Genomic DNA, 25,804 nt, shown 5'->3' with positions numbered 1-25,804 from the left:
TTTTTTGTGCATTGTTTTTGCTGTTTTATGACATAGTGCGGTCGCCACTTTAACGCTTCGGTCTTATATGGGTCGCCGATCATTAATCTTAGTGTTATTAATTGTTGCCACAAAAAGCAACAGTCAAATTGCTGTATGTTGGGATCCCAGTCCAGTCATGTTACTTCATATGATTTAACATGATTTATCGTAGATTATTCATACACATATTTATCGCATAGTACTCATAATTGCATATATCGGCAAATCAGCAAACTTGCATTTAAAAGTTGCATATCTAATTACTTACGGCCTAATCGATTTAACGGGTAGAGTTGCCACTAGTCACAAAGGATAATATTTTTGACAGTTGTGTATGTAGACACAAATTCTGCCAGTCATCGAACTTTCTCGTTCAAACGTTTTTGGACCGTGCAGCAAGTAAGTCATCTCGAGTCACGTTTTAGGAAAAATCAGAAAAATTTAACCTAAAATTGAACTGGATTCTCAATCTCCGCAGCTGCTCAATTATGTTGAAGATTTACAAACTGGTGTCCAAATGGAAGCAGGCCCACAATGGGCTTATGCCGCAGCTCCATTTCCGTGGAGCACGTCAGCCTCGCGGGAAGGGCAAGCGTACTAGAGTACGTTTACCAGTAGCCATTATAAATGGAAAGGCAATTCCTCTTCGCAAACTGAGGAGCAACGTTAATGTGATATATCGCATTAACGTTCCGCGCCTGAGGCGCCAATGGCAGTGCCGCAGGTTCGATCTCAGGGTCCCGGCATATGTATGCAAAAATAACATGGTTCAGCCGTTATTATCATGGGAGCTGCTGGACCACATCATGATGCTGCCTGTGGAGCAGGGAACTGCTGAGTTTCAGGCGTATGTCAATAATATGCTGCAGTTGCCACATGCTTAAAGGACAAATAATGCTAACGCAGTATATTTTCATGTGTATTATAACAATGCAATAGTTAAATACATCACAAAAGCTATAATCGCAAAATAAAAAAATCATAGATTTGAAAATTATCATTTATATGCGTTTTAACGGGTATTTTAGCGGTTGCTACAGCTGGTCACACCAAGTGTAACGGAACTTAGCCGAATTTCGAATTGCGCATATGCATGTGTGGGTGTGCAATAAGTCAATTGCGCTTTCTTGCAATTGAGCATCGTTCAGTTCGCTTTTTGCATCTTAACGTTTGTGTTGAGTTTTGCGCATGCTTGTTGCATTGTGTTAGTAATTTGTGTTGAACGTTTTGATATATTTTGTTTCGTTAATGTTTAATTTATGAGTAACGAATACGCGGTGAAGAAGACCACAAGCCGCTGCATTAAGAGCACAAATCAAATGTGAGTAGCAAATGGAAATGGGGAGTGAGACTCATTGCGTAACATAACCTCAAATGCACACGTGCATTTTATCCCAACAGGGCCGCAGCCTTGAGCCAAAAGAATAATGTGCGAACACAGTGCCATGTGCAGCAGTCCTGGTGGCTTTTGTGCCTGTGCGGTGGAGTGCTGCTGCTCATTTGCGGTGCGACTGCTGCCACCGCGACGGGATCAGCGCACGCACGCTGCGATGGAGATCAGTTCCAGTGCAAAAACGGAGTCTGCATCTTACAGGCGAAGATGTGCGACGGACGTAGCGATTGCACAGACAACACGGATGAATTGGAATGCGGTAGCTATAAATCGAATCTAACCTCAAACTTAACCTAAATCTTATATCTCCGTGGATGACAGACTACAAGCTGTGCCGGCAGCCGCATTGGTTCCCGTGTGCCCAGCCACACGGTGCCTGCCTGGCAGCGGAACTAATATGCAATGGTGTCGACAATTGTCCCGGCGGCGAAGACGAGCTCCATTGCCCGCATCGAATGGTGACTAGCTTCGGACACCGTAACTGCAGCCAGTATGAGTACATGTGTCAGGATCACAGCTGCTTACCGCTTGACTTTATGTGTGACGGCAAAGAGGATTGTCCCGACGGCTCCGATGAGACAGCCGGCTGCAAGCAGTCGGCCACCAGTTGCACCACCGGCCACCTCTGTGCCAACGGCCGTTGCCTGCAGCGCAAGCAGTGGCTCTGCGACGGCGTCGACGACTGCGGCGATGGCAGTGATGAGAAGGACTGTGGTGAGTAAATGCTCGACGGGATTTGGTCAATTGAAGGCTTTAGCATTGTGAACTTTACTCTGCAGAGGATCTGTGTCAGCCATCTATGGGCAAGTTTATGTGCCGCAATCATGGCAGCTGCCTGTCGCTCGCTCAGGTGTGCGACGGTCAGCCCAACTGCTCGGATGGCAGCGATGAGAGCGAGAGCTGCCATGTGAAACCCAACTGCACCAGCAAGCAGTGTCCGCCCGGCGCCACTTGTCACATGATGCCCACCAGTGGACCGGAGTGCTATTGCCCCAAGGGCTTTCGGCTGCTCAAGTTTAAGGATAAGTGCGAGGACATTAACGAGTGCCAGGAGCAACAGGATCTGTGCAGTCAGCGCTGTGAGAACACATCCGGTGGCTATCGCTGCACCTGTGATGCAGGCTACGAGCTGGATGCCACCAACAATCGCACCTGCCACGCCACAAGCATTGGCGGTGAGAAGCAATCTCCATTACTCCTGTACACCACCCAAATGACTGTGATGGGCATGCACTTAGCGCCGCAGTCGAAGGAGCGACATCACGTCATCACTGTAGCCACCAATTTGACCAAGGTGATTGGCGTGGCCTTCGACGGCGAGCACATCTACTGGACCAACATACAAAACGAGGCGGAGAGCATTGTGCGCGCGCGTGCCGACGGCTCCATGGCCGAGATATTGCTCACGTCTGGCCTAGACGCTCCCGAGGACTTGGCCGTCGATTGGCTGACGCACAACATATATTTCTCGGACAATGTCATGCGACACATTGCGGTCTGCTCGAACGATGGTCTTAACTGTGTGGTGCTGGTCACCGAGGATGTGCACCAGCCACGCAGCCTGGCACTGTGGCCGCAGCGTGGCCAAATGTTCTGGACCGACTGGGGCAATAAGCCGATGATAGCCCGTGCCTCCATGGATGGCACCCACTCCAAGCCGATTGTATCGGATAATATACACTGGCCGAACGGCATTGCCTTGGACATGCACCAGGAGCGCATCTACTGGGTGGACGCCAAGCTGGGCAGCATACAGAGTGTGCACCCGGATGGCAGCTCGCGTCAAACCGTGCTCGATGGGATGCTAAAGCATCCCTATGGCCTCGCCATCTTTGAGGATCACCTGTACTGGTCGGACTGGGGCACCCGGAGTATTCACACCTGCCACAAATTCTCCGGCAAAGATCATCGGGTATTGGCACGTGATCGCACCATCTACGCCGTGCACGTCTATCATCCGGCCAAGCAGCCGCAGGTGGCGCATGCCTGTGAAATGGCGCGCTGCTCACATCTCTGCCTGCTCGCTGAGCCGAGCGCGGGCGGCCACACGTGCGCCTGCCCCGAGGGCATGACGCTGTCCACCGATGGACGCCGCTGCAGCCAAACGGAGAAGAAGCAACGTCTGTTCATTGGACTGCGCCAGGCGCTGCTGGAGATCGAGCACACCTCGTTCGGGCGACATGTGGTCACCGCCTCGCACAACCTGCCCTGCTACATCAGCGAGATGGCCTTCAATAGCATCAATGGCACCCTCTTCATAGCGGACAACATGCAGCGCGCGATCTTCGAGTATGTGCCCCACATGAACGAGCAGCGTTTGGTCACCTTAGTCTATCGCAATCTGGGAAATATCAGCGGCTTGGCATTTGATCACTTGGCCCACAATCTCTACTGGTCGGACATGGATCGTCACGTGATTGAGCTGCTATCCCTGCGCACCGGGCAGCGTGCCCTGGTGCGCTTCTTTGCCGGCGACGAGAGGCCCATCGGGCTGACCGTAATGCCAGCCGAGGGCTATATGTTTGTGGCGCTCAAGGCGCGCCGGCACACGCACATCGATCGCTTGGCACTGAGCGGAAAAGGCGCCCAGACGCATGTCTTTGAGGACGACCTGGGCGACGATGACATCAAGTTTGCCGTGGACTATGAAACGCGCACCATGTTCTGGTCGGACAGCGACACGAGTCGCATCAGCTACAGCAATTATCGCCAGACCCATGGGCAGTCGTTGCGGGGCAAGTTCCGGCGGCCGTACGCCCTGGCCCTGGTCGATCAGGATCTCTTTTGGAGCGAGCTCGGCACACCGGCCATCTACTGGACGCACAAGAACAACCTGGGTCCCAACAAGCGCATCGAGATCGACGCGAGCCCGCATATGGGCCGCGATGGTGCCGCCGCAGCGGCCACCGCCTTCCTCAGTCACATGCTGCCCGTGCGCATACCTCTAGCCGCGAGTCGGCGACTGGGCGACGGCCTGTCCCCGCATCCCTGCCAGAACGCCAACGGCGGATGCTCGCATGTGTGCGTCAGTGCCGGACAGTTTGACAGCACGTGCCTGTGCCCCGCCGGCTTCGTTTACCGCGACGCCTCCAATCGCAGCTGCACCGAGGCCCTGGACTGCGAGTTCCGCTGCCGCAGCTCGGGCGAGTGCCTGACCATGACGCACCGTTGCAACGGGCATCAGGACTGCGCCGACGGCTCCGATGAGTCGGACTGCGACGGCATCAAACGCGTCAAAGTGAAGTGTGATCTGTCGGAATTCGTCTGCCATGACGGCAAGCGTTGTCTGGCCAAGAACAAGCGCTGCGACGGCCACAAGGACTGCAACGATAGCTCCGACGAGCTGCACTGCGCCCAGTTTGGTAGGCCAACTTCTATACGATGTGCACACATGATATATAGGAATATATGTATTTCTTATACTCCTCATCCCTTTCAGATCGAACCAAGCTCTGCCACGCCCACCAGCACGCCTGCGACAACGGCAAGTGCGTGGACTACACCCTGGTCTGCGATGGCAACAACGACTGTGGCGACAACTCGGACGAGCTGCGCTGCAAGGAGGCCGCCAGCTGTGAGCACGGCATGTTCCAGTGCAGCAGTGGATCGTGCATAGCCAGCAGCTGGGAATGCGACGGCCGCATCGACTGCAGCGATGCCTCCGATGAGCACGACAAGTGCGGACAGCGCCAGTGCCCGGAGAAGATGCATCGCTGCCTTCTCGGCCAGTGCCTAGATGCGCGGCTCGTCTGCGACGGCCACAACGACTGCGGGGATCAGTCGGACGAGCTCAATTGTGACCGGCGCAGCAGCGACGGTGCTGCTGCTGCAGCCAACATCAGCTGCGGCACGCTGGCCACGCCCATGTATCAGTGCAGCAGCAATCTGAAGCTGTGCCTCGACATGGCCGCGCGCTGCAACGGCACCGCCGAGTGCCCACGCGGCGAGGATGAGGCCGACTGTGGCGAGCTGTGCAGCATCTACGAGTTCCAGTGCCGCGACAGCAAGCACTGCATTCGGCAGGAGTTCCGCTGCGACAAGGAGCGCGACTGTGCCGACGGCAGCGACGAGGAGCACTGCGAGCAGCACACGCTGCTCGGCAACGGGACGAGCATGAGTGCGAGTGCAAGTGCAAGTGCGAGGCGAGCGTGCAAGCCGCATCTCTTCGACTGCCACGATGGCGAGTGTGTGGACATGTCGCGTGTCTGCAACGGCTTCGACGACTGCACGAATGGCAACGACGAGGGCCCGCAGTGCGGCAGCGCCTGCATGAAGCCGCTCTGCCAGCACAAGTGCCAGGCGACGCCGGCGGGCGCCGTTTGCACCTGCCTGGAGGGCTATCGGCTGCAGAGCGATCAGCGCAGCTGCGTGGACATTGACGAGTGCGCCGTCTCGCCGGAGCAGCAGCCGTGTGCGCAGCTGTGCGAGAATACGCCGGGCAGCTATCAGTGCCAGTGCCATGCGGATTTCATGCTGCGCCAAGATCGCAGCAGCTGCAAGAGCATACAGTCCGGGGCGACTCTCCTCTTCACCAGCTACAACGAGGTGCGCAATCTCAGTGAGCAGCCGGTGATGCTGTCTGTGGCCTGGTCAGCGAACGATTCGCGCATCAGCGGCTTCGACGTGGACATGCGCCGCAAGCTGGGCTACTTCAGCAGCGAGGAGGAGAACATCATCTACCGCGTGGACATGCGAGACCGCACGCGCATGGCCGCCCTCTCTCTGCGCACGCCCAGCAAAATGGCCGTGGAGTGGACGACGGGCAACGTGTACGTGATCAGCGGCAGTGCGCCGCAGAAGATCAGTGTGTGCAGCTTCCGGGCCAAGATGTGTGGCCAGATACTGCACATGACGGCCCGGTTCAGTCTGAAGGCGCTTGCCGTTGATGCACACCTGGGGCGTCTCTTCTACGTGGCCATACGCAGCGAAACCTTCGGACTGCACATTACCCAGATCCACATGGCGCGCCTGGACGGCAGCCGGCGGGAGCTGCTGCTGGGCAAGCATCGCAGCTATGTGACCGCCCTGGCAACAGATCCCCACCAGCAGAGGCTCTACTTTGTGGATCTGCACAGCCGCACCCTGGAGATGATCAGCTATGGGGGGCGTGGCGGTGCCAAGCAGAGGCAGAGCTATGTGCTGCTGCAGAAGAGCAACGCTCTGATGCAGCCGACCGGACTGAGCATCTACGAGAACCACGCCTACATCGTCAATATGGGCGCCAGGGAGGCGGTGCGCTGTCAACTGTACGGCCAGCGCAGCTGCAAGGCCATCAACCTGAACGTGATGAATGCCCAGGACATCATTGTGGCCGGAGTGTCGCGACAACCGCTAGCCTCGGCCAATCCCTGCCAGCACGCCCACTGCGCCGGCATGTGTGTCCTGGCCGACTACGGCTACGAGTGCATGTGCGGCGATGCCGTCGTCCCGGAGGCCCAGCAGTGTCCCCATGGCAGCACGAACGAGATCGACATGAATTGGCTGCTCTCCAGCGAGCAGCGCTCGGACCGCAGCGATGACGGAGAGGGTCGAGGTGTCTGGCTGCTGGCCGCGCTACTGTTGATGGCAGTTGCTGCCACTGGCATTGGGTACATGTTCTATCAACGGCGGCAGCGCGGACATCGCGATCTCAATATTAACCTGCATTTCCAGAATCCTCTGGCAACGCTTGGCGACAAGCCGCTCCGGGAAGACGGCAACGAAGTGGACTTGGTATGCGACTCGGGCAGCAGCACCAGCAGCAGAGGCATCAGCGCACACACCCACACGACAGCGACAGGCACAGCTCCTTATACGGCCGAGCGTGAACCCCTTCAGTTCGGTGTACCCAAAATCCTGCAGAGATTCCTGCAGCAAAGGCAAGCACAGAGCAGCGAAATGGCTACGCAGGTTCCGCTCGAAAACACAAGAGTGAGTGACAAGATTTATATATATTTATAGAAATATAATACTAATTCTAATCTACGTTATTCCCGTCACATTCAATCAATTAGTCGAGCCGAATACATTCGCTGGTCAATGAACGGGGAGGAGAACGCCGAGGCTCGAACGCCCTGGTACCAGGCGCTGGGGATGATGCCTTCCCATCCGGGCCCTACGGGGGAGATGACGCAAGCGATGATGTGCATGCACGACTTGTACCCTAAGTGATCCTCATCTCGGTCCTCAATCACCCCCAAAAAGTTGTTAACTAATAGTTTCTAAATGTTGTCTACACTTACGCGTGTTATATATTTATATATGTATTTATATTTGTACAATTTATGTTTAACAGTGTCTTCACAGTTATACGCACTTAAAATAGTGAAAGTCGAATCTACAATTAAACTGCATTTAATCAGAGATACTATCCATAGCATAGGCTTATCTATGATCAGCTCATAGCTAAATATTGATCGGAAATCAAAAGTTAGACTATGTTTAATTGAATAATAGAATTGTTTATTAATTACGCGTTGAAAAAAAAAAAAAAACTTATATAATATATACACTGTAGATGTAGAGAGACATTTGAGATATTTGAAGATGTTCCAAGCAAAGCTTGAGATCGTCTCCTAATAGATATAGCCACCATTGGAGGCATATTTAGTGTCCAGGCCGCTGTAGCCGGAGCCTGCTAAGCCAGAGCCGGAGTAGCCAGCACCCGAGTAACCTGTCAGGGCTGGCAGGTAGGTGCGCGTGGGCGTGGCATAGGTGTTATACTGCGGCACAGCTGCATAGCTGTTGTAGCCAGAGGTGACCAGCGGAGCAGCATAGCCAGAGCCTAGACCGGAGTTGTAGCCGGAGTTGTACCCCGAGCCGAGGCGGGAGCTCGGGTAGTAGGCACCGCTGGAGTAGGAGTTGCCCGTGTACGAGGGATACGAGGAGTACGCCGAGTAGCCGCCGGCACCATTGAGCGGAGGCAAGTAGCTCCGGGAGAGGGGCAAATGAGAGACATCAGCGGCGCACAGCGCCAGAGAAGCGATCAAAGCAATTGCAGAAATGGAGTGCTACAGAGAGGGATTCAGATCAGAAAGATAACAGTTGAGAGTTGCTATTATTATTATTGTTATTCCAAGATTCATGAGCTGAGGTATTCCGACTGATCACACTTTTCTTAAGGACTTGCCATTTTGGGACTGTAGGCTTCGTTGAGTAGGAGTTATACGAGTTCACTGGAACGGTGTTGACGGATGACTGTGGCTCATTCGGACATCGTGTGTGCATTATATACTCTCGCGGGAAGAAACAAGTCCGAACTGTTATTAAATGAAATGTATCGTGCGGGCTGATTTTACAACTAATTTGAACGCCTTTACGGCACTGCGAACATGTCGACGGACAGTGCTCATTACTCAAGCCCAACAGCTGAATAACTGAATAGCCGAACAACCGAACAACTGAACAACTGAACAACCGAATAGCCGAAACCAACAACAATAATTGAGCAACTGAACTGCTTAGAAATGTTGGGCGACGCGTTTAGCTGTCTGTAGCGAATCCCACGATCCCACGACTCATCGACGACGAACATCCAATTTCGGATGAGAGTCGTAAATGCATTTGCTAGATTTTGTGTTTTTTCGCTATACCCTTACAGGGAGTATATTGCCAAGGGGTATCAAACACAGAAGATAAGATCTCATTGGGTATGCAGCTCATCTATTATGCTACTCAGAGATATAGGAAGAGAGAGAGAGACCTAGAGAGGCTGAAAGAGAAAGAGTTAGAAAGTGCATATCGTACATATCGGTAAGGGTATTTCAGGGTCGGCTTGCCTTAGATAAATGTTCCTTGTTGTCATTTATTTTGTTATTGTTTTTATGACCCTGCCACGCCTGCTCCGCACTCACTTCGCCTCTTCTTTTGCTCCGTTTGGGGCGTAACATTGTCGCACGCTCCTTTACTTAATTATACAATTTATATATTTTTCAAATCTACCTTGGGATATTGTTTTGTGTTAAGTGGATGCTGGTGTTACTTTTTTTGTGTATTGTTTTTACTGTTTTATGACATAGTGCGGTCGCCGCTTTAACGCTTGGATCTTATAAATATGAGTCGCCGATCATAAATAAATGTTATTAATTGTTGCCACAAATATAGGCTATAGTCAAATTGCTGTATCTTGTGGGATCCGTCATTGTACTTCATATTAAAATGCTTTATCATTGTTATTATGCATATTTAGATCAGCAAATCAAATGGTACTAAAAAGCTCTTTTTTTACATATGTACATATGCGAACTTTTATCCGTTTAACGGATATGTTAAGCATGGTGGCAACACCTTTAAAGGCAAAAAGTGTAAAATATTTCAAATATTGTGTGCACACACTGCGCGAGATTAACTTGAATCGAAAAGCATACAGCAATAATATTACGCCATCCCGAGTATTTCTTGACGATTTGATAAAGCACAATGAGTAAACGTAAAAAGTCTAATATTGTCATGAGTCCTACTTGGATTCCCGAGTCGCGCAGTTTTTTTAATGATGTGATAACGGATACTTTGCATTATCTGCGCATTAATTCAACGGTTAATCTAAGCGCAAATGAGGAAAAGGCGATGTGTAAACTGGAGACGAAGTGGAGGGAGAAGTACAACGCCAATGAGCGTATGCCGGAGTCAACTCCGCTTCCACTAGAGTTACCCAAGACAGCGCCTCGTAAGCGAATCCGTCCTGCCGCAAAGCGCGCAATAAAAGCCAAACGGAATGCAAAGCCTGTTGATCCTCAGAATCTGAAGGACAACGATAAAGTTGTGTACCGCATTTGCATTCCGCCAATGAAGCCGCAGTGGCACTGCCGCAGCTTTGATCTCAAAATTCCGGCGTATGTTTGCAAAAACAATTTGATCCAGCCGCTAATTACATGGCAGCTGCTGGACCGCATTATGGAGCTGCCGTCGGAGGAGGGCACGGCCGAGTTTCAGACGTATGTTAATAACATGCTGCAATTACAATGAGTTAATTATGCTGGACTTACATAATTTGTTACCTACCTAGTTATACTTTAGTGTACATTATTATAAGATTACAACAGTCAAATGCAATAACATTTATAAATAATAATTGTAATAATTAAAAATAGTACAATTTGAAATTTGTAAGCTGGTATTTGCTGGCGCTGTTAAGGGTATTTCCACAGTTGCACCAGCTGGTCACACCAAATGTAACGGAACTTAGACGAATTTCGAAGTATACATATATATGTCTGTCATGGTGAGTGTGCAGCGAAGTAGTTGTGATATTTTGGCAATTAATCATCGTCTCACTCATATAAACAAATCGGCAGTACAATTATCTTAGTTGTAGCAATTAACGATGTATAATATTTACAAATCACAGTATGTAAATGTACAAATTATTACATATATTCATATTTTAATTATAACATACTTTTAGGCCGTTATTATATATTCATGACATATAAATGTACATCTTAATTTCATAAACAAATAGGAAACATGTAGGGGTATATGTCCTTTAAACATTATTATATAAGCAGCTATATAAATAATTAAAATAATACATAAATATTACATCACATTATTGAATGACTATGACTATTGCACATGCATCACGCACGCGAGCATCTCTAACAACAACAACGTTCCTACTTGGCTAACTTTCGGCTCAGCTGTCGTTGCTGTGACTGTTGTTGTTGTTCCCGTACAGCGCACGTTGCGCTACGCTCTGTCGGCTGGCTGCTGTTATCACACCGACACCAAGCGGACACTCACACACACAGCCAGCGGCTATAGAATGAGAGCGAGAACAAGAGAGGTGCTAGTCACGTGTGTGTTGCCGCTACACTTACATATGTATGTACATGCACTCACGCATACATTGGCCAGCGCGACGCTTAACAGTAACAGCAACTGAGCGCGCCAGCCAGTAACAGCGTCTGCAGTAGCAGCGGCACAATTAAGGAATATTGAGTCTCTTAACGGTGTAGCTGCAGCAGCAGCAGCGGCGGCAGCAGCAGCGGCAGCAACGGCAACAGTGCCAAATAACAAAAGCAACAACAACATCAACAGAGGCATACACATATGTATATACATACAGATACTATATATATGTATATATATAATATTATATTGTATATGGCAGTGGGCTGGTTATAAAATAGCTCTACTCTCACATAAAATTTGTCATTCGGCGACAATTTCTAAGCACCCAAAGACGTTAAAGGCGTCCAGTGCCTGCCAGTCAGACCGACATACACAGCCTTCAATTCAATTCAGTTGACTCGTAATCCTTGCCGGAACAGTTCAACTTTTCAAAGTGCGCGCGCTCAAGTCTCGATTTTAAATAATAATATTATTAACAATTTAGCTACAAAAATTTAAAATGCCGTTTGTAAGTGAACAAGTGCAAAGCGTGGCCAGCCAGCAGCTGTCCAAGGCGGAGACAATTAAACTGCGTAACAAACACATTGGGTGCGTATTAAATCAAATCCATATACATAATTACAATTAAACAATATAATTAAGCAGGCGTATAGCTAACATCCTTACGTTATGCTGCCTTACGTTATGTTATGTTAAGCTATGCAATGCTATGCATATGCAGCACTGCTGCACTTATGTTATGCGCACAATTAGTTGACCTTGCGTTAAACAATTTCGCTGTCAAGGTCAACTAACGGCATCCCCATGCAGCACACTCATCCGTTGTGTAGCTGCAGCCGTTGGGTTGTGCTTGTGTTCGCCTCTTTCGCCCCATAACAACAACAATGACGAACGGGCCAAGAGACGAGTTCGCATTTTTGGCTGTTGCCAAACACTCGCGCCGCAAGTAGCGGTATTTATTTTTGGCTTTTATCGATTTGCTGCTCAACAACAAGAGCCACAGCCTAAAGCCGTCCAAATAGCACAATTCTTCATTTAAGTACAAATGTACATAAACGATAATCCCAAGTCTTCCAGTACAGGTCGTCATATTCTACGTATCAGCCGCTGTAGCTGTGATGACGACTTTGTTGAATTTGGACCTAGGCCCCGGTTGTCCCCATCCAAAAGCCATATAGATAGATAATCCAGCTAAACGCCCATATATATATAGAACCTACCTGCTTGCGATTAACTCGATTTAGAATATATTTTTAAACATTTCACATTTATTTTATTCTTTTCAACAAAATACGAAATAAAATGCAGTCAAGCCTGTAAGCTCTTCTATCGCTCGGATCCATTGAAGATCGTACGCGGCCAGGGTCAATATATGTTCGATGAGGAGGGCGTACGCTATCTGGACTGCATCAACAATGTAGCACATGGTAAGTGTTGATTCATTATATAACTATAACTATAATGTGATTATGGCCCCAATAGAATAGTTCATAAATTATACGTCTTAGCAGAAAGTAGGCTAATTTAGCTTAAGCTCTTGAGTTGAGCATCCGAAATTAACATATAGTAAAACTGATACCTTGTGTCCCCGGGACCGGGGCCCGATGAGCTGGGCTCGCTGTATGACATGCCCGGGTTCACAATCAAATAATCGCCAGTCACAATATAATGTACTAAGCTGATATGTGCGAAATGCGTCTCAATGTATTCTGATAAAAAGTTTGATACCCCTGACGATGATGCTAATGATGCTGATGCTGATGATGCTGAAGCGGATTAAGGGAGGGGGCACCAGCTGCAGCAGCAAGTTCAAGGTTACGCCCCCCAAGCAGGCGGTCGAGCTGGCTTGTTGGCTGGGCAGACGTTGACGGCATGCTCAGGCCCCGATTGAGCAACTTGTGTGTGTGTGATTTGATTCGAGTGGCTGGCGCAAAAAAAAAAAAATAATAATAATAATAATAATACTGACTCAGCCTTATCACACACGTCGCTTGGGGCTGGGCTGGGCTGGCCTGGGCCGGGGCCGGCCTATGTGTACTACGTAAATTGTAGATGCTGCCCGTTGATTTCGGGCCCCGGCACACGGCAAAAACACGAGCAGCTGTTGCTGAGCCTGATTAGGTTACTCTGCTGGGGGCACAAACAGCAATAGAGCCCCACATAGCCATAACAATAACAATAACAATAACAATGGAAATCATCGTCATAATAATACTTGCAATAACATAAGCAATTCAATTAGGACTGACATTTGTGTGCAATTTATCAATTTGACAATTTGCGTATTGCAACAGTGTCGACCCACTGTGCCATTTTCCAGTGCACTGTTATCCCTTTTTGCTTTCGTAACGGAATTTTCCATTCAGAATGTAGAGGCTTGCATTAGCAGCAGCGATCAGCTGTTACAATTATGTAAAGCAGCAGCCGCCGCCAGGTCAGGCATGCTGTTATGCTTGTGACGTAAGCGCGCCCTCTGACGACAGCCTCGTATAACTTTTAACATTTGGCCGTTGTGCGCAGTTTTCATTTTCATTATTGCAAATATTTGTGCCATATAATAAATGAGAAAAAAAATAGAATAAAAAAATAGCTACAAAAACCTACTAAGTGCAAAAAAGTATAATATATTCAGCTGATAAGCTGCTGAATTGAGCGCAGCCAACTATGCAACTATGTATGTATGTGCGTATGCATGTACGTATGCATGTAGGCAAGTCCATACATACATATGTATGTACGTAAGTTTATAGGAACTTAGCTCGCTGTGCCTAGCATATTGCCCGATAAGGCCTATTAATGGGCAGAGATCGTTCATTATTAATAGCCCTAGACTATTTTGGTCCATTTCGCATATTTATATTTAAATTTGAATAACAGTTTTCTTCCCCCAGTATCAACCATGCACAATCTGTTTATTTATAGTTCGAGTAGGAAATTATTATTTAGTCGCTTTAAATAACAATTTTGAATTGTGTACACATTATTGTTTACCGTTTACGATATGCTTTTGGCATTATCAGTGCCAATCGATCGTACGATCAAGGTGCTTGAACGCAAGACCGAGGCTATTTCTGTGCACAAGCTATAAACGTGATTTCGACTATATTGTGTCTTCTGTACAACAACAATAGAACAACAATAACTGAAGGCAGCGTAAGCGTATCAAGACAAATATTAACTAGTTTATTGTTAGAGTTGATAACGTAACGTGCTTAGTGCACGTGTTGCTATTGCTGACCATAACAGCAACAGCAACAGCAACAACAACAACAACAGCAGCTATAGTCATAACAGCAACGGCACTTTGTTATTGCTCATTACGAAACTTTGTGATTTCCTACGTCGCGTCGCCTCTCACGCGTTCCAATCGCCACGTTATTGTCTCGTGCTACTTTCCAAGCAGCAGCGTCGACTGCGACGGCGACGACGACGGCGACTATGACGAGCAGAGCGCGTAGTGTGCCGCTTATCTGCTGGACGACGTGACGGCCCAGCTGTGAAACTGGGTGGCTGCACTGGAATGAGCTGAACTACGTTGCGTTGCTTTGCTCTGCTTTGCTTTGCGTTGCTTTGCTTTGCTTTGCTTTGCGTTGCTTTGCGTTGCGTTGCCTTGTGGACAGCAACATGTGAACGTCTCGTGCCGAGTGGAAATCTACTTGAGATAACAACAACAACTACGCACTTTGGCCGATTGGCCCGGCTCGGCCAGCTAACGGGCTGTCCGTCATCTAGCCGTTTGTCCATAGTCTACATTCAATATTTGTTCAAGCCTAACAAACTGAGCAATCAGCGGGCGGCCGTTGCGAGTGGAAAATTCTGCGCTGTGATAATGGTGAAAAACACTTTTGACACATGCATATGCATGAGTGTGTGTATGTCGTGTGCATGTGTGTATGTATTTATGTTTTTCATTAGGAAAATGCGGTCAAGACTTGACAATTCGCTACACACGCCTACAAAATATTAGAACTGATTAGATGGCTTAGTTAGTTCTATACATATGCTTTTTTTTTTTTTTTTTTAATAACGCTGATAGCTGTCAATGCTCAATTATCTTCTTATTCTAATTATTATTTGAAAAGATGCTTGCAAAATTTAAAACAAATTTTAAAGCAATTAATCTTAATTAAAAATATTTATTTAATATTTCAATTATTTTTAAAAAATTAAATAATTATAATTATTTATAATATTGAAATCATTTTGTTACATAAAAATAATATATACAAATATATATATATATATATAAATTTTCATTATATATTGACGTACGTTTTTTGGTTTTTTTAATTATTAAAATTATTAAATTACATATGTATTAAATATACTTTCTAAGCACATTAAATAGAGAAAAACGTAAATTCATATAAATATTCATCTATATAGAGAGTTTTGGAGTGTTGCTGTGAATTGCTTTTCGCTCTCTTCAAGTGATTCGCATTTTGTAGGACAGTGTTTTTGCTGAGCTCTCGCAATCAGAGATGCTCGCTAACTATGCGTTCGTTCGCCCGCTCGAATGTGCCTAAAAATAAGCATTATTCATGGCATTCACGTGTGGCCAGCCAGCCAGCTAGCCAGTCAGCTATCCCCGTCCACAGTGGCTCGCTGCGGCGCTTATCTGTGTGGAATTGCTGTCGAATCTGGCTTGGCGCAGCGTGGACTCAAAATGCAACATGGCATCCCCATAGGCAGGCACGGCTCGAAGCAAATCCGGCTCCAGCTGCGGATGCGGATGTCCGTGATCCGTGGTCCGTTGTCCGTTGTCTATGAAGATGCAATGGCATCCTCTGATGCGCATCTTCAAGGGCTGTAGGGCAGAGTAGCTCTTGGCCACTGTTCCTCTTCCGCCTCCTGCTACTGCTCTGACTCCCCTCTTCATGCTCTTACTTTGCATTCTCACTATTCGCCTTCTGCTCATCATCCTCCTTTTGTAGCATCTGCTTCTCCTCTTTCTTTTGCAACTGCTGCACCTCCTTCTCATTTTGTCCTCCCTCCTACACCTTCTCCTCTCTCTTCATTCTTCCCTTATCCTTAATTTTTCCTCCTCCTGCTCCTTCACCATTTCTTCTTATCTTCGTACTTCTACTCTAGTTAACTCTTTTCTTCTTCTCCTCCTCTCTCCTCCTCTCTCCTCCTCTCTCCTCTTCTTTCTGCTCGTCATCTTTTCTCCTTCTCATTGTCCTCCTCTTTCTACTCCTCATTCTCCTCCTTTTACTTCTCATACTCCTCATCTGTCTCCTTTTCTGTCTTCTATTCCTTCTACTCCTCATTCTGCCCCTCCGCCACAGCTTCTACCCCTCATTGCTCATTTGCCTCCTCTTGCTGCTCCTACTTCAACATTGCTTTGGGAATCAGATTTACCTATAGATCTTCACTATCACTGGGCCAACTGACCTAAGATCTAACTCTTTAAAGACCACTCTAATACATCATAGATATCATAGCACTCAAATAGACTTTTTAAGCTATTCCTAGAGTTAAGTACGGTCTCCCGGTAGACTCATTAGGCTAAGCTTAAAAAACTGAACCATTGAGGTTATCTTGGAAGCAACTGACAGTTGTTACTTTCCGTAGCCGAGAGATTATGCTGAGGTCAGTGAACCACGCTAACCGCTTTCAGTATTTCCACTTAGGACCGCTTCAGAGTGGTTCATAATCAGCCCAAGCACATAAATTATAATGAGATATTTCACGTCTGCTCTCACTTGCAGTGGGTCACTGTCATCCGGAGGTGGTGCGAGCTGGCGCCCTGCAGATGGCCACGATATCGACGAACAATCGCTTCCTGCACGACGAGCTGGTGCAGTGCGGCCGTACGCTGACCAGCAAGATGCCGCCATCCCTGTCCGTTTGCTTCTTCGTCAACTCCGGCTCGGAGGCGAACGACTTGGCCCTGCGCCTGGCGCGCAACTACACGAAGCGTCAGGATGTGATCACACTGGACCAGTAAGACATCTCCCCCCACCCCGCCCATTCCAAATATCGAATAGAGATTAACCCTCGCATCTGTTTGTCCCCGTGCAGCGCCTATCACGGCCACTTGCAGTCCGTCATGGAGATCTCGCCGTACAAGTTCAATCAGCCGGGCGGCGCCAAGAAGCCGGACTACGTGCACGTGGCTCCGTGCCCGGACATCTACGGCGGCCAGTTCACGGACAAGCTCTATCCCAATGCTGATCTGGGCGCACTCTATGCACAGCCCATTGCCGACATTTGCGAGCGCCAGCTGGCGAAGGGCCAGGGCGTGGCCGCCTTCATCGCGGAGAGCCTACAGAGCTGCGGCGGACAGATCCTGCCGCCCGCCGGCTACTTCCAGGCGGCCTACCAGGCGGTGCGCCGTACCGGCGGCGTCTGCATCGCGGACGAGGTGCAGGTGGGCTTCGGGCGCGTGGGCAGCCACTACTGGGCGTTCGAGACGCAGGGCGTGGTGCCCGACATCGTGTGCGTAGCCAAGCCCATGGGCAATGGCCATCCGGTGGGCGCTGTGGTGACCACGCCCGAAATCGCCCAGGCCTTCCATGACACCGGCATCGCCTACTTCAATACATACGGCGGCAATCCGGTCTCGTGCGCCATTGCCAACGCGGTGATGCGCATCATCGACGAGGAGCAGCTGCAGCAGAACGCCCAGCAGCTGGGCGAATATCTGCTGCGCCAGTGCAGCCAGCTGAAGCAGGAGTTCGAGTCTGTGGGCGATGTGCGCGGCATGGGCCTGTTCGTGGGCATCGAGATGGTCAGCGACCGGGAGACGCGCTCGCCCGACACCCAGGCCGCGCACTGGCTGGTGAATCGCATGAAGCAGCTGCACAAGGTGCTCATCTCCAGCGACGGGCCCAACGACAACGTCATCAAGCTCAAGCCGCCCATGTGCTTCAATCACGAGAATGCCGACGAGTTCCTGCTCGCGTTCCGTGAATGCCTCACCACCCTGCGCCAGGAGCAGATGCAGGCGCGTGCCATGGAGGCGGCGACGGCCGCAGCGGCAGCGGCAGCGGCAGCGGATGCTGCTGCAACTGCCACAAACGGTGTCATTGCCACGGCGGCCGAGACGCTGGCCAATAAGACGAAACTGTTCGAGCGGCAGGATCGCCTGATCAAGTCTGTCTGAGTGGGGCGTGCCCCAGCCTCAGCCTGCGCCCAGCCCCCAACTCCTGCTCCTGCTCCTGCTCCTGCTCCTGCTCCTGCTCCTACTCCTTAGTTAGTTGCACAAAGATAATCTACATATATATATATATATCTATATGTTTACCGTTACATATGTACATCTATTTTTTTTACTAGCTGTAGCTTATTAGGAATATCTCGATATATATTTAAATATTATATTTTATATTATATTTTTTTCTTTTTTTTTTTATCCAAGCGAATTATACTTCTAGTATCTAGAAATGTAGCCACAAATATATACAAATTATTGTTATATGCTTTTTCTTATTATTATGATTGTTATTATTATTAATTTTTTTTTTTATATAACTTATATACATATACATACATATATACAAATATTTTTAAATATACTTATATACATCAAAACACAACAAACGATCTATTTCTTTATTTTATTCAACATTTTTGATGACAATAAAAAATATATATTTTTTATAGACGCATTTCATATCCAGATGCAGGGATTACCATATTTTGACCAGCAATATTTTTTCTAGCTTTAAGCTTCGCTAATTCGTTCAATAAACCACAACAAAAAAAGCCCCGCTATTCCTGTTAATTGAATGTGTGTTAATGTGTGTGTGTGTGTGTGTGTGTGTGTGTGTGTGTGTACTTGACTGTTCGTGTATGCGTATTCAGCTTTCTTTTACACTAAAAGCTTATCTAAGCTTAACGAACAAGCCGAGTTTAAGGAGAAGGATGAAAGAATTGGGGAGAGGAAAACGTAATGAGAGAGACATATAGAGAGATACATATATGAGAGAGAGAGATATAGAGCAAACAAGGGGAACTAGAGAGACAGCGAAATAAAGAAGAAAGATCAGAAACAAGAAAATAAAAGTAGGGAAAGGGAGACAAGTAAAAAAGAGACAATGTAAAAGAGAGACAATGTAAAAGGAGAGAGATAGAAAAAAGAGCGAAGAGAAAGGAGAGATATTAACAATAAAGCGATGTTAGATGAGGTAGAGATACAGAAGATGAGAATGTTGAAAGAAGAAAAAAGAAAGAGAAGCTAAAGAAAACGCGCTGAAAGAGCGAGGGGATGCGGGTGAGCAGAAGAACAGAAAGAAGGACAAGGAAGAGAAGGAGAGATATATATATAAAAAGAGAGAGAGAGAGAGAGAAGGAAGAGTGAGAGAGAGAGAGAGCGAGAGGGAGATAAAGAGGAAGCTTTAGATAGGAAGAGTGAGATAGAGCGAGAGCGAGGAAGGAAGAGCATAGAGAGAGGGAGAGAGAGAAGGCGAGCGAGAGGTAGACAAAAAGAAAGAGAGAGAAATAATTAGCAAGGACACTTCACCCGAAAGGTAAGCGGAACTATTGATATGCCCCATCCCCGTTCTTTATTTCTGCCCATGCCATTTGTTACTTACCATTAAATGATTCCATTGCAAATTTAACAACAATAAAAGGAAACTACAATAGAATTTATGTTTTTTTTTTTTGCTTTTAGTTTTTGTTTTATTTGAGTGTTATTTTTTTTTTCGTTCATTTTTTTTTTTTTTTTGCATTTCATTTTTCGTTTCATTGTTTAAAAATGTGTTTCGCTTCCTCGATCTTCATTTTTCTTTTTAGTTTTATTTAGTTTTCTCTTGGTTTTCTCTGTGTTTGTTTGTAATATAGCGAATGCGCTATATACATACATACATGTATAAAGATTGTGTGTATATGTATATGTATGTAGCATATTTTGCATATTCAATAAGTTAATAATAATAATGCGCAATTTCTAACTGTCTCAGCCATTTTCAATTTCCAGTGAAAACTATTAAAATTCGAAAAAAAAAACTTTTCATTTCTGCCTAGTTCTTGTTGTTGTTATTATTTTAACACGGTTTAAAATCATATATATATAATGTATATATATATATATATATCTGATATTTTACGTTATGTATATATATATATAATTTAATTTAATTTAATTTAATTTTTTTTAAATGGTCTTCTCCGTTTTCTGTTTATTGTTGTATGTTTAAATATATATAAAATAAGCATTTTTCATATATTTTTTCTCTTGCATTTTTGTTTTTATTTTTTATTTTTAATTTTAATATTAATGTATATTTAGTTAGTCATATTTTGGAATATATATTTCGGGGATTGTGTTTACAATTTGTTGCTATTTTCAAATGAGAATTATTTGTAAATTTAAAATATTTATTATATATATTTTTTTTTAGTTTTAGTTTTTGTTTTTAGCGTTGTTTTCCTTTTCTTTTTTTTTTTTGGCAGAGTTTTTGTCGTACAATTTTCATAAATTTCATTATATCAGTGTGTGTAAAAAGGATAGATAGCTAGAGCAAGTATGTGCGAAAGAAACAGAGAGAGAGGGAGGGTGAGAGAGACAGAGAGAGGAAGAGATAGTGATATATATATGTATGCATATATCTGTTGCATGTGGAAATCAAACAGGTGAGCGCTGGCAGAGGTCACAGGTCAACAGACCTAACGGTACACTGGGCCAACGGGAGAGGGAAACACGTAAAGGGGGCGTGTCGCGTGTAAAAGACATTGCGGATTATTTACTCTACTTGAGGCTCAGACATATTTACAGCGGTGTAAAAGATGCGCCGAATGCGCATTTATTTATTGTTTAAATACATATTTCATTTAGTTTTCTCTTTTTTTTTTTTTTTTTGCTTGCTTTTCGTAATGTTTTTTGTTGTCTCTGTTTATTAGTTATTGTTGGTTTAGTTTGAAATTTTTAATTGTTTAGTTTAAAAAAAAAGAACACTTTTTTTTCTCTCATTAGCGTTTCCACATGATTTTGTGTGTGTGTGTGTTTATTTTTTATTTTTTAAATCGAGCTCAATTTATTTTAATTTTTTTATTCGAATAAAACGCTAAAATTTGCAATGTAAATATATGTATATATATATATATATATATATATATATATATATATATAATATATATATATATATATATATATATATATATATATATATATATATATATATATATACATACACAAACGCATATATATACATATATATATATATATATATATATATATATATATATATATATATATATATATATATGTATATATATGCGTTTGTGTATGTATATTTATTATGTATGCAGATATATACAAATACGTATGAATATTTATGTATATGTGTATGTATATATAAGTTTTTTGGTTTTCTCTTTTTTTTTTTTTTGTATATAATAGATTTCTTATTGCATATATATATATGTATAAATGTCTTTCCATATATATTCATACATATTATATGTATATAATTTTTTTTTAATTTCATTTAGCTTTTACATATATATATACTATTATATACAGTTCCGTTCAGAAGAGAATAAAAATATATTTTCCCCGCCTTTTAAACTGTACAGTGCAATAAATTCAAATTTGGGATTCTCAAGTCCTGAACTAAAACCCATCCTAAACTGGGAAGTCAACAAAAACATATAAATTAATCGCAGAGGTCAAGTAGAATCTATTCGAAGTGAGGCCCGTTCGAGCATTCTACTTCAATAAATAGTAAATATTTCGATCTTAATACTCGTGTCAAATTGTTTTAACAAATAAAATGGATTTCAATGACCGCAGCTGTATATATAATATATTCACACATATACATATACATATGTATTGCTGTAAAATTGTTGAATTGTATTTTTTAATCTACTATTTTTTTATTTATTTTTTTTTTAAGTAAATAATGTTGGCATTTAGCCCCAGTGGCGCATAGTTGGACAGATACGCTTGACAAGATATATATGTACATATATATATTTGCTGCATATATATGGGGCATGTATGTATGTATGTATGTTTGTATGCATTTACATATATAGAATGCCAAAAGTTGCATTCCATTTCTGACAAAAAAAAACAGTATTTCTAGTATATGTACACATACATATATATGTATGTGTATGTGCTTGCCTACGTTGCCTAATATATACATATATATATATGTATGTATATGCGCCGAGCTCTACAACTGTTATCATAAGTATTTAAAGTATGAGGTAATGTTTTTTTTTATATCATCTTAACTATGATGGCCGCCAGACAGACAGACATACAGACAGACAAAATCTATTCATTTACATACATAGATATATGTATATGCATATACATGTACATACATACATATATGTACACATATTGTATGTACATACGTATGTCGTCCTTTGATCTGTTTAATCTGATCTGCATGCGGCCTAAATATATTTATATATGTATGTGTATGTATGTGCATATGTAGGCAATGTCTGTATGAATGAGTTTCTATGTACATAGAGTCTATATATGTATATATGTATGAAACAGCACATATGTATGTATGTGAGAGCTGCTAGCCCATATTTATGTGTGCATGTGCATATGTATGTTTGTTCAGTATATGTACATACATACATATGTCATACATATTTCTGTGAATGCCATATCTATTTAAATGTTAGTTTGTATGTATGTATATATGTACAGGTATGTATGTATAGTTTTTTAAGCGGAATCTGTTTGAAGCTAAGCACAAGGCAACTATATATATATATATATACATATACAGATATATATATATCTTGCTATGTTTTTGTGTCTTCAATTTAACATTTCATTATTTAAGGTTGACGTGGCTGCCCATGTATGTAAATAAACAAAGTAAACTCTCTCTATGTATGCGTGTGTGTTTGTGTGAATTTCGACTATTCTGTACATATTTGTATGTATATATGTATATACAATCGATGTCTATGGTATTTTTGCTTTTAGGCTTACAATCGCAACGTATTTTTTACGTCTTCGCTTTTCCGATTTTTTAAGAAATTATTCAAATAGATTTCTTTAAGCTTCACATTTACATATATTGTAGTAAAATATTATAATGAAAGTTTGAGTTAAACTGTTCGTTGGTTAGAGCGCCGATTGGCAGGCGGGTTAAATGGCAGCATTATTATTAATTTTGTTCATTTGGATTTTTCGGTAAATGCATGCTGAAGACAGCAAAAGAAAGTTGAAAATTGGCGAACGCTCAAAAGTATGCTATGAAAATTAGATTGAAGTCAACGCATGGGAAGGGAGTAGTATGTGTGCATGAGAATATACCAATACATATACATATATATATATATATATATATATATATATATATATATATATATATATATATATATATATATATATATATAAATATATATGTAATTGTTGGTTTTTCATTTATACAGTATGATAAATGATTAAAGAATTCTGTAAAATATCGGATTGCGATTGTAAATATGTAATTGGTTTAATGCTATGATGGTTATGGTCTGTGTGTGCGTGTGTGTGTGTGGCCTGTTTATTGATTATGCCATATATGTGTGGGTATGCATATAATGTACAATAATTGAATATATATATATATATATATATATATATATATATATATATATATATATATATATATATATATATATATATATATATATATATATATATATATATATATATATATATATACATATATTTAAATATATATCGAATAAGCGCTATTACTAACTCTTCTTAATTATTTTAGGTTAATGTTTTTTCATGGAAAAAAGTCAACTATATGCACATATATGTATACGTATATACATATGTATAACTAGATGTAAATAAATAGTTGTATGTATATATGTATGTATATGTTTCATGTCTTTTGCATTTGCTGTTTTTAAAAACTGTTTTTCTATTTCGCTGAATTTACATTTTACAGTTACCATGTAAATAGATGTATACATATATTTATATATATTCATTTTCATTTTCATTTTCGATTGCGCTTGTATAAAACTGTTTACTAAAAATTTACATTTTCGCGATTGCTTACAGAATTCACTAGATTTTTATATTTTCATTTTCTTTTCTTTTCCTCTTAATTTTTAAATACTTTTTATATTTGTATATATGTATATATATGTTGTATGCATGCACGAATTTAAGTATGTATATATATGTCATATGTATGCCATATTTCACATACATATATTATATGTACGCATATAAAAACACAAAAAGAGTTACAATATTTATATATGTATAAGAGGAGCGCTAAATGCGCTCATCTAATTACTATTTCATATTTACAGGGTATTTTGCAGCGGTAGCGGCAGCGGCAGTAAGCCGCTGTAGCTTAACAGCTTCAGCTCTCTCTGTTTAGCATGAGTGATTTACATATACAAATACATATTTATAACATAGTTATTTTTTCTTTTTTTTTTAACATAGTTTCTAACAGAAGTTGGCAGTTTCTCATTGAAATAGCTCTGTGTGTGTTTGTTTGTGTATGTGTATGCATTCGCATTGATTGATAGTCGTGCTTCGGCCCAACGTGTCACGAGCCTGCCATAGCTCCTCTCTGCAGCTCAGCTAGCCCTCTCGCTCACTCACTCCCCATGCTCTAGCCTATGCAGCAGCGATCTCAGCACGCACATTTTGCAACCAGGTGGCAAGGCCAAAACAAATATGGCAAATCATATGAAAATAACGGTACCACTCGACGCATTTGTTTTAAGTGCAAAATGAGGATTAAATAAAAATTTTAAAAGTAAATTGAAATAAAACAAAAATTTTTTTGTGTCTTCCGGTTTTTGTTTTTGTTTTTTTTTTTTTTTAGTTGCGTTTTGAAATAAATCCAAAAAACCATATTTATTCAAAACTGCATTTTTGTTTACTTTTTTGTATGTTTATAAAAAGAATTTGTTTCGTTTTGTTTTTGTTTTTTTTTTCTTCTTTTTTTTGGATTTTTGTTTCTTTTGCAAGAAATTGAATTATAAGTTAAAAGAATCAAGCAATTAGGATTAAAATGAATTATGTTTAAGATAAAGCATAACTAAATAAAACTCAATCAAAAACAAATTTTGCTTTTTTTCGTACTTTGTTCACTTTACAAAACTAAACTGCATGTATGTATATATATGTATATATTTTTCTTTAATAAAAATGGATTTCTCTCTCACTTGTGTTTTTGCATCTGTGTGTGTGTATGTGTGTTTAATTAAAATTAGTTACAAATTAATATATTTAAAACTATGTATTTTGTATTGTTTTATATTCTGTTCCACTTCGTTCTGTTCATTTTGCATGATGAGAGAAATGTAGTTTTTATTTTTTATATAATATTATACATATATATATTTAGATACACATATTTCTCTAACTGCTAAATATTTGTGGTGGAACAAATTTAATTGATGTAAGTCAAATGTCAGTTACATTTCAAATAGAATTAGCTCAAACGAGTTGAAGCTTGAACAATTTCTTCCAAAAGATTTGCCTACAAATATATAGCTTGAAAAAAAAAAGAGCTAAAATGATATAATAAAAATATATATATGTATATAGAGATATATATACATATAAATATAAAATATTTATATATATATATATATATATAA

At 42.9% G+C, this 25,804-nt stretch overlaps 4 protein-coding genes across 5 annotated transcripts; 3 read left to right on the top strand and 1 right to left on the bottom strand.

Annotated features, from left to right (window-relative positions):
* Positions 1-1,112: 1,112 nt before the first annotated feature.
* Positions 1,113-7,756, top strand: yl (Putative vitellogenin receptor yl). Of its 2 annotated transcripts, XM_018017061.2 has the most exons (7): positions 1,113-1,342; positions 1,423-1,673; positions 1,736-2,128; positions 2,194-4,776; positions 4,854-7,002; positions 7,067-7,324; positions 7,408-7,756. In XM_018017061.2, exons 1-7 carry the CDS (start codon positions 1,281-1,283, stop codon positions 7,562-7,564), a joined length of 5,853 nt encoding a protein of 1,950 aa, XP_017872550.2. In that variant the 5' UTR covers positions 1,113-1,280; the 3' UTR covers positions 7,565-7,756. The 2 variants fall into 2 exon arrangements, with proteins under 2 accessions (XP_017872550.2, XP_017872549.2); XM_018017060.2 differs by having other exon boundaries at positions 4,854-7,324.
* A 77-nt stretch (positions 7,757-7,833) lies between these two features.
* LOC108618112 (uncharacterized) lies at positions 7,834-8,862 on the bottom strand. The gene is made up of 2 exons (XM_089476136.1): positions 8,523-8,862; positions 7,834-8,403 (listed from the first exon to the last, which is right to left on the bottom strand). The coding sequence occupies exons 1-2, from the start codon at positions 8,523-8,525 to the stop codon at positions 7,969-7,971; spliced, it is 438 nt and encodes a 145-aa protein (XP_089332262.1). The 5' UTR covers positions 8,526-8,862; the 3' UTR covers positions 7,834-7,968.
* An 839-nt stretch (positions 8,863-9,701) lies between these two features.
* Positions 9,702-10,933, top strand: moon (moonshiner). Its single transcript, XM_018016108.2, has one exon. It carries the CDS (start codon positions 9,812-9,814, stop codon positions 10,355-10,357), a length of 546 nt encoding a protein of 181 aa, XP_017871597.1. The 5' UTR covers positions 9,702-9,811; the 3' UTR covers positions 10,358-10,933.
* Positions 10,934-11,307: 374 nt separating this feature from the next.
* Positions 11,308-20,572, top strand: LOC108619486 (alanine--glyoxylate aminotransferase 2-like). Its single transcript, XM_018016099.2, has 4 exons — positions 11,308-11,833; positions 12,554-12,672; positions 16,957-17,191; positions 17,270-20,572. Exons 1-4 carry the CDS (start codon positions 11,745-11,747, stop codon positions 18,351-18,353), a joined length of 1,527 nt encoding a protein of 508 aa, XP_017871588.1. The 5' UTR covers positions 11,308-11,744; the 3' UTR covers positions 18,354-20,572.
* Positions 20,573-25,804: the final 5,232 nt, after the last annotated feature.

Source organism: Drosophila arizonae, chromosome X, assembly GCF_054131065.1.
Source record: "Drosophila arizonae isolate 15081-1271.41 chromosome X, UAZ_ARI_1.0, whole genome shotgun sequence".
Lineage (NCBI taxonomy): Eukaryota > Metazoa > Arthropoda > Insecta > Diptera > Drosophilidae > Drosophila > Drosophila arizonae.
This window is presented reverse-complemented; position numbering and strand designations above follow the sequence as displayed.

What these genes read in the sequence shown, in the direction of transcription:
- yl (XM_018017060.2), top strand. Translation starts at nt 1,281, where the DNA reads ATGAGTAACGAATACGCGGTGAAGAAGACCACAAGCCGCTGCATTAAG. An exon ending in CACGGATGAATTGGAATGCG is followed by an intron (nt 1,674 to 1,735) that starts GTAGCTATAAAT and finishes CGTGGATGACAG; the next exon opens with ACTACAAGCTGTGCCGGCAG. An exon ending in TTCCGCTCGAAAACACAAGA is followed by an intron (nt 7,325 to 7,407) that starts GTGAGTGACAAG and finishes TCAATCAATTAG; the next exon opens with TCGAGCCGAATACATTCGCT.
- moon (XM_018016108.2), top strand. Translation starts at nt 9,812, where the DNA reads ATGAGTAAACGTAAAAAGTCTAATATTGTCATGAGTCCTACTTGGATT.
- LOC108619486 (XM_018016099.2), top strand. Translation starts at nt 11,745, where the DNA reads ATGCCGTTTGTAAGTGAACAAGTGCAAAGCGTGGCCAGCCAGCAGCTG. An exon ending in CTGCGTAACAAACACATTGG is followed by an intron (nt 11,834 to 12,553) that starts GTGCGTATTAAA and finishes AATAAAATGCAG; the next exon opens with TCAAGCCTGTAAGCTCTTCT. An exon ending in CATCAACAATGTAGCACATG is followed by an intron (nt 12,673 to 16,956) that starts GTAAGTGTTGAT and finishes TCTCACTTGCAG; the next exon opens with TGGGTCACTGTCATCCGGAG.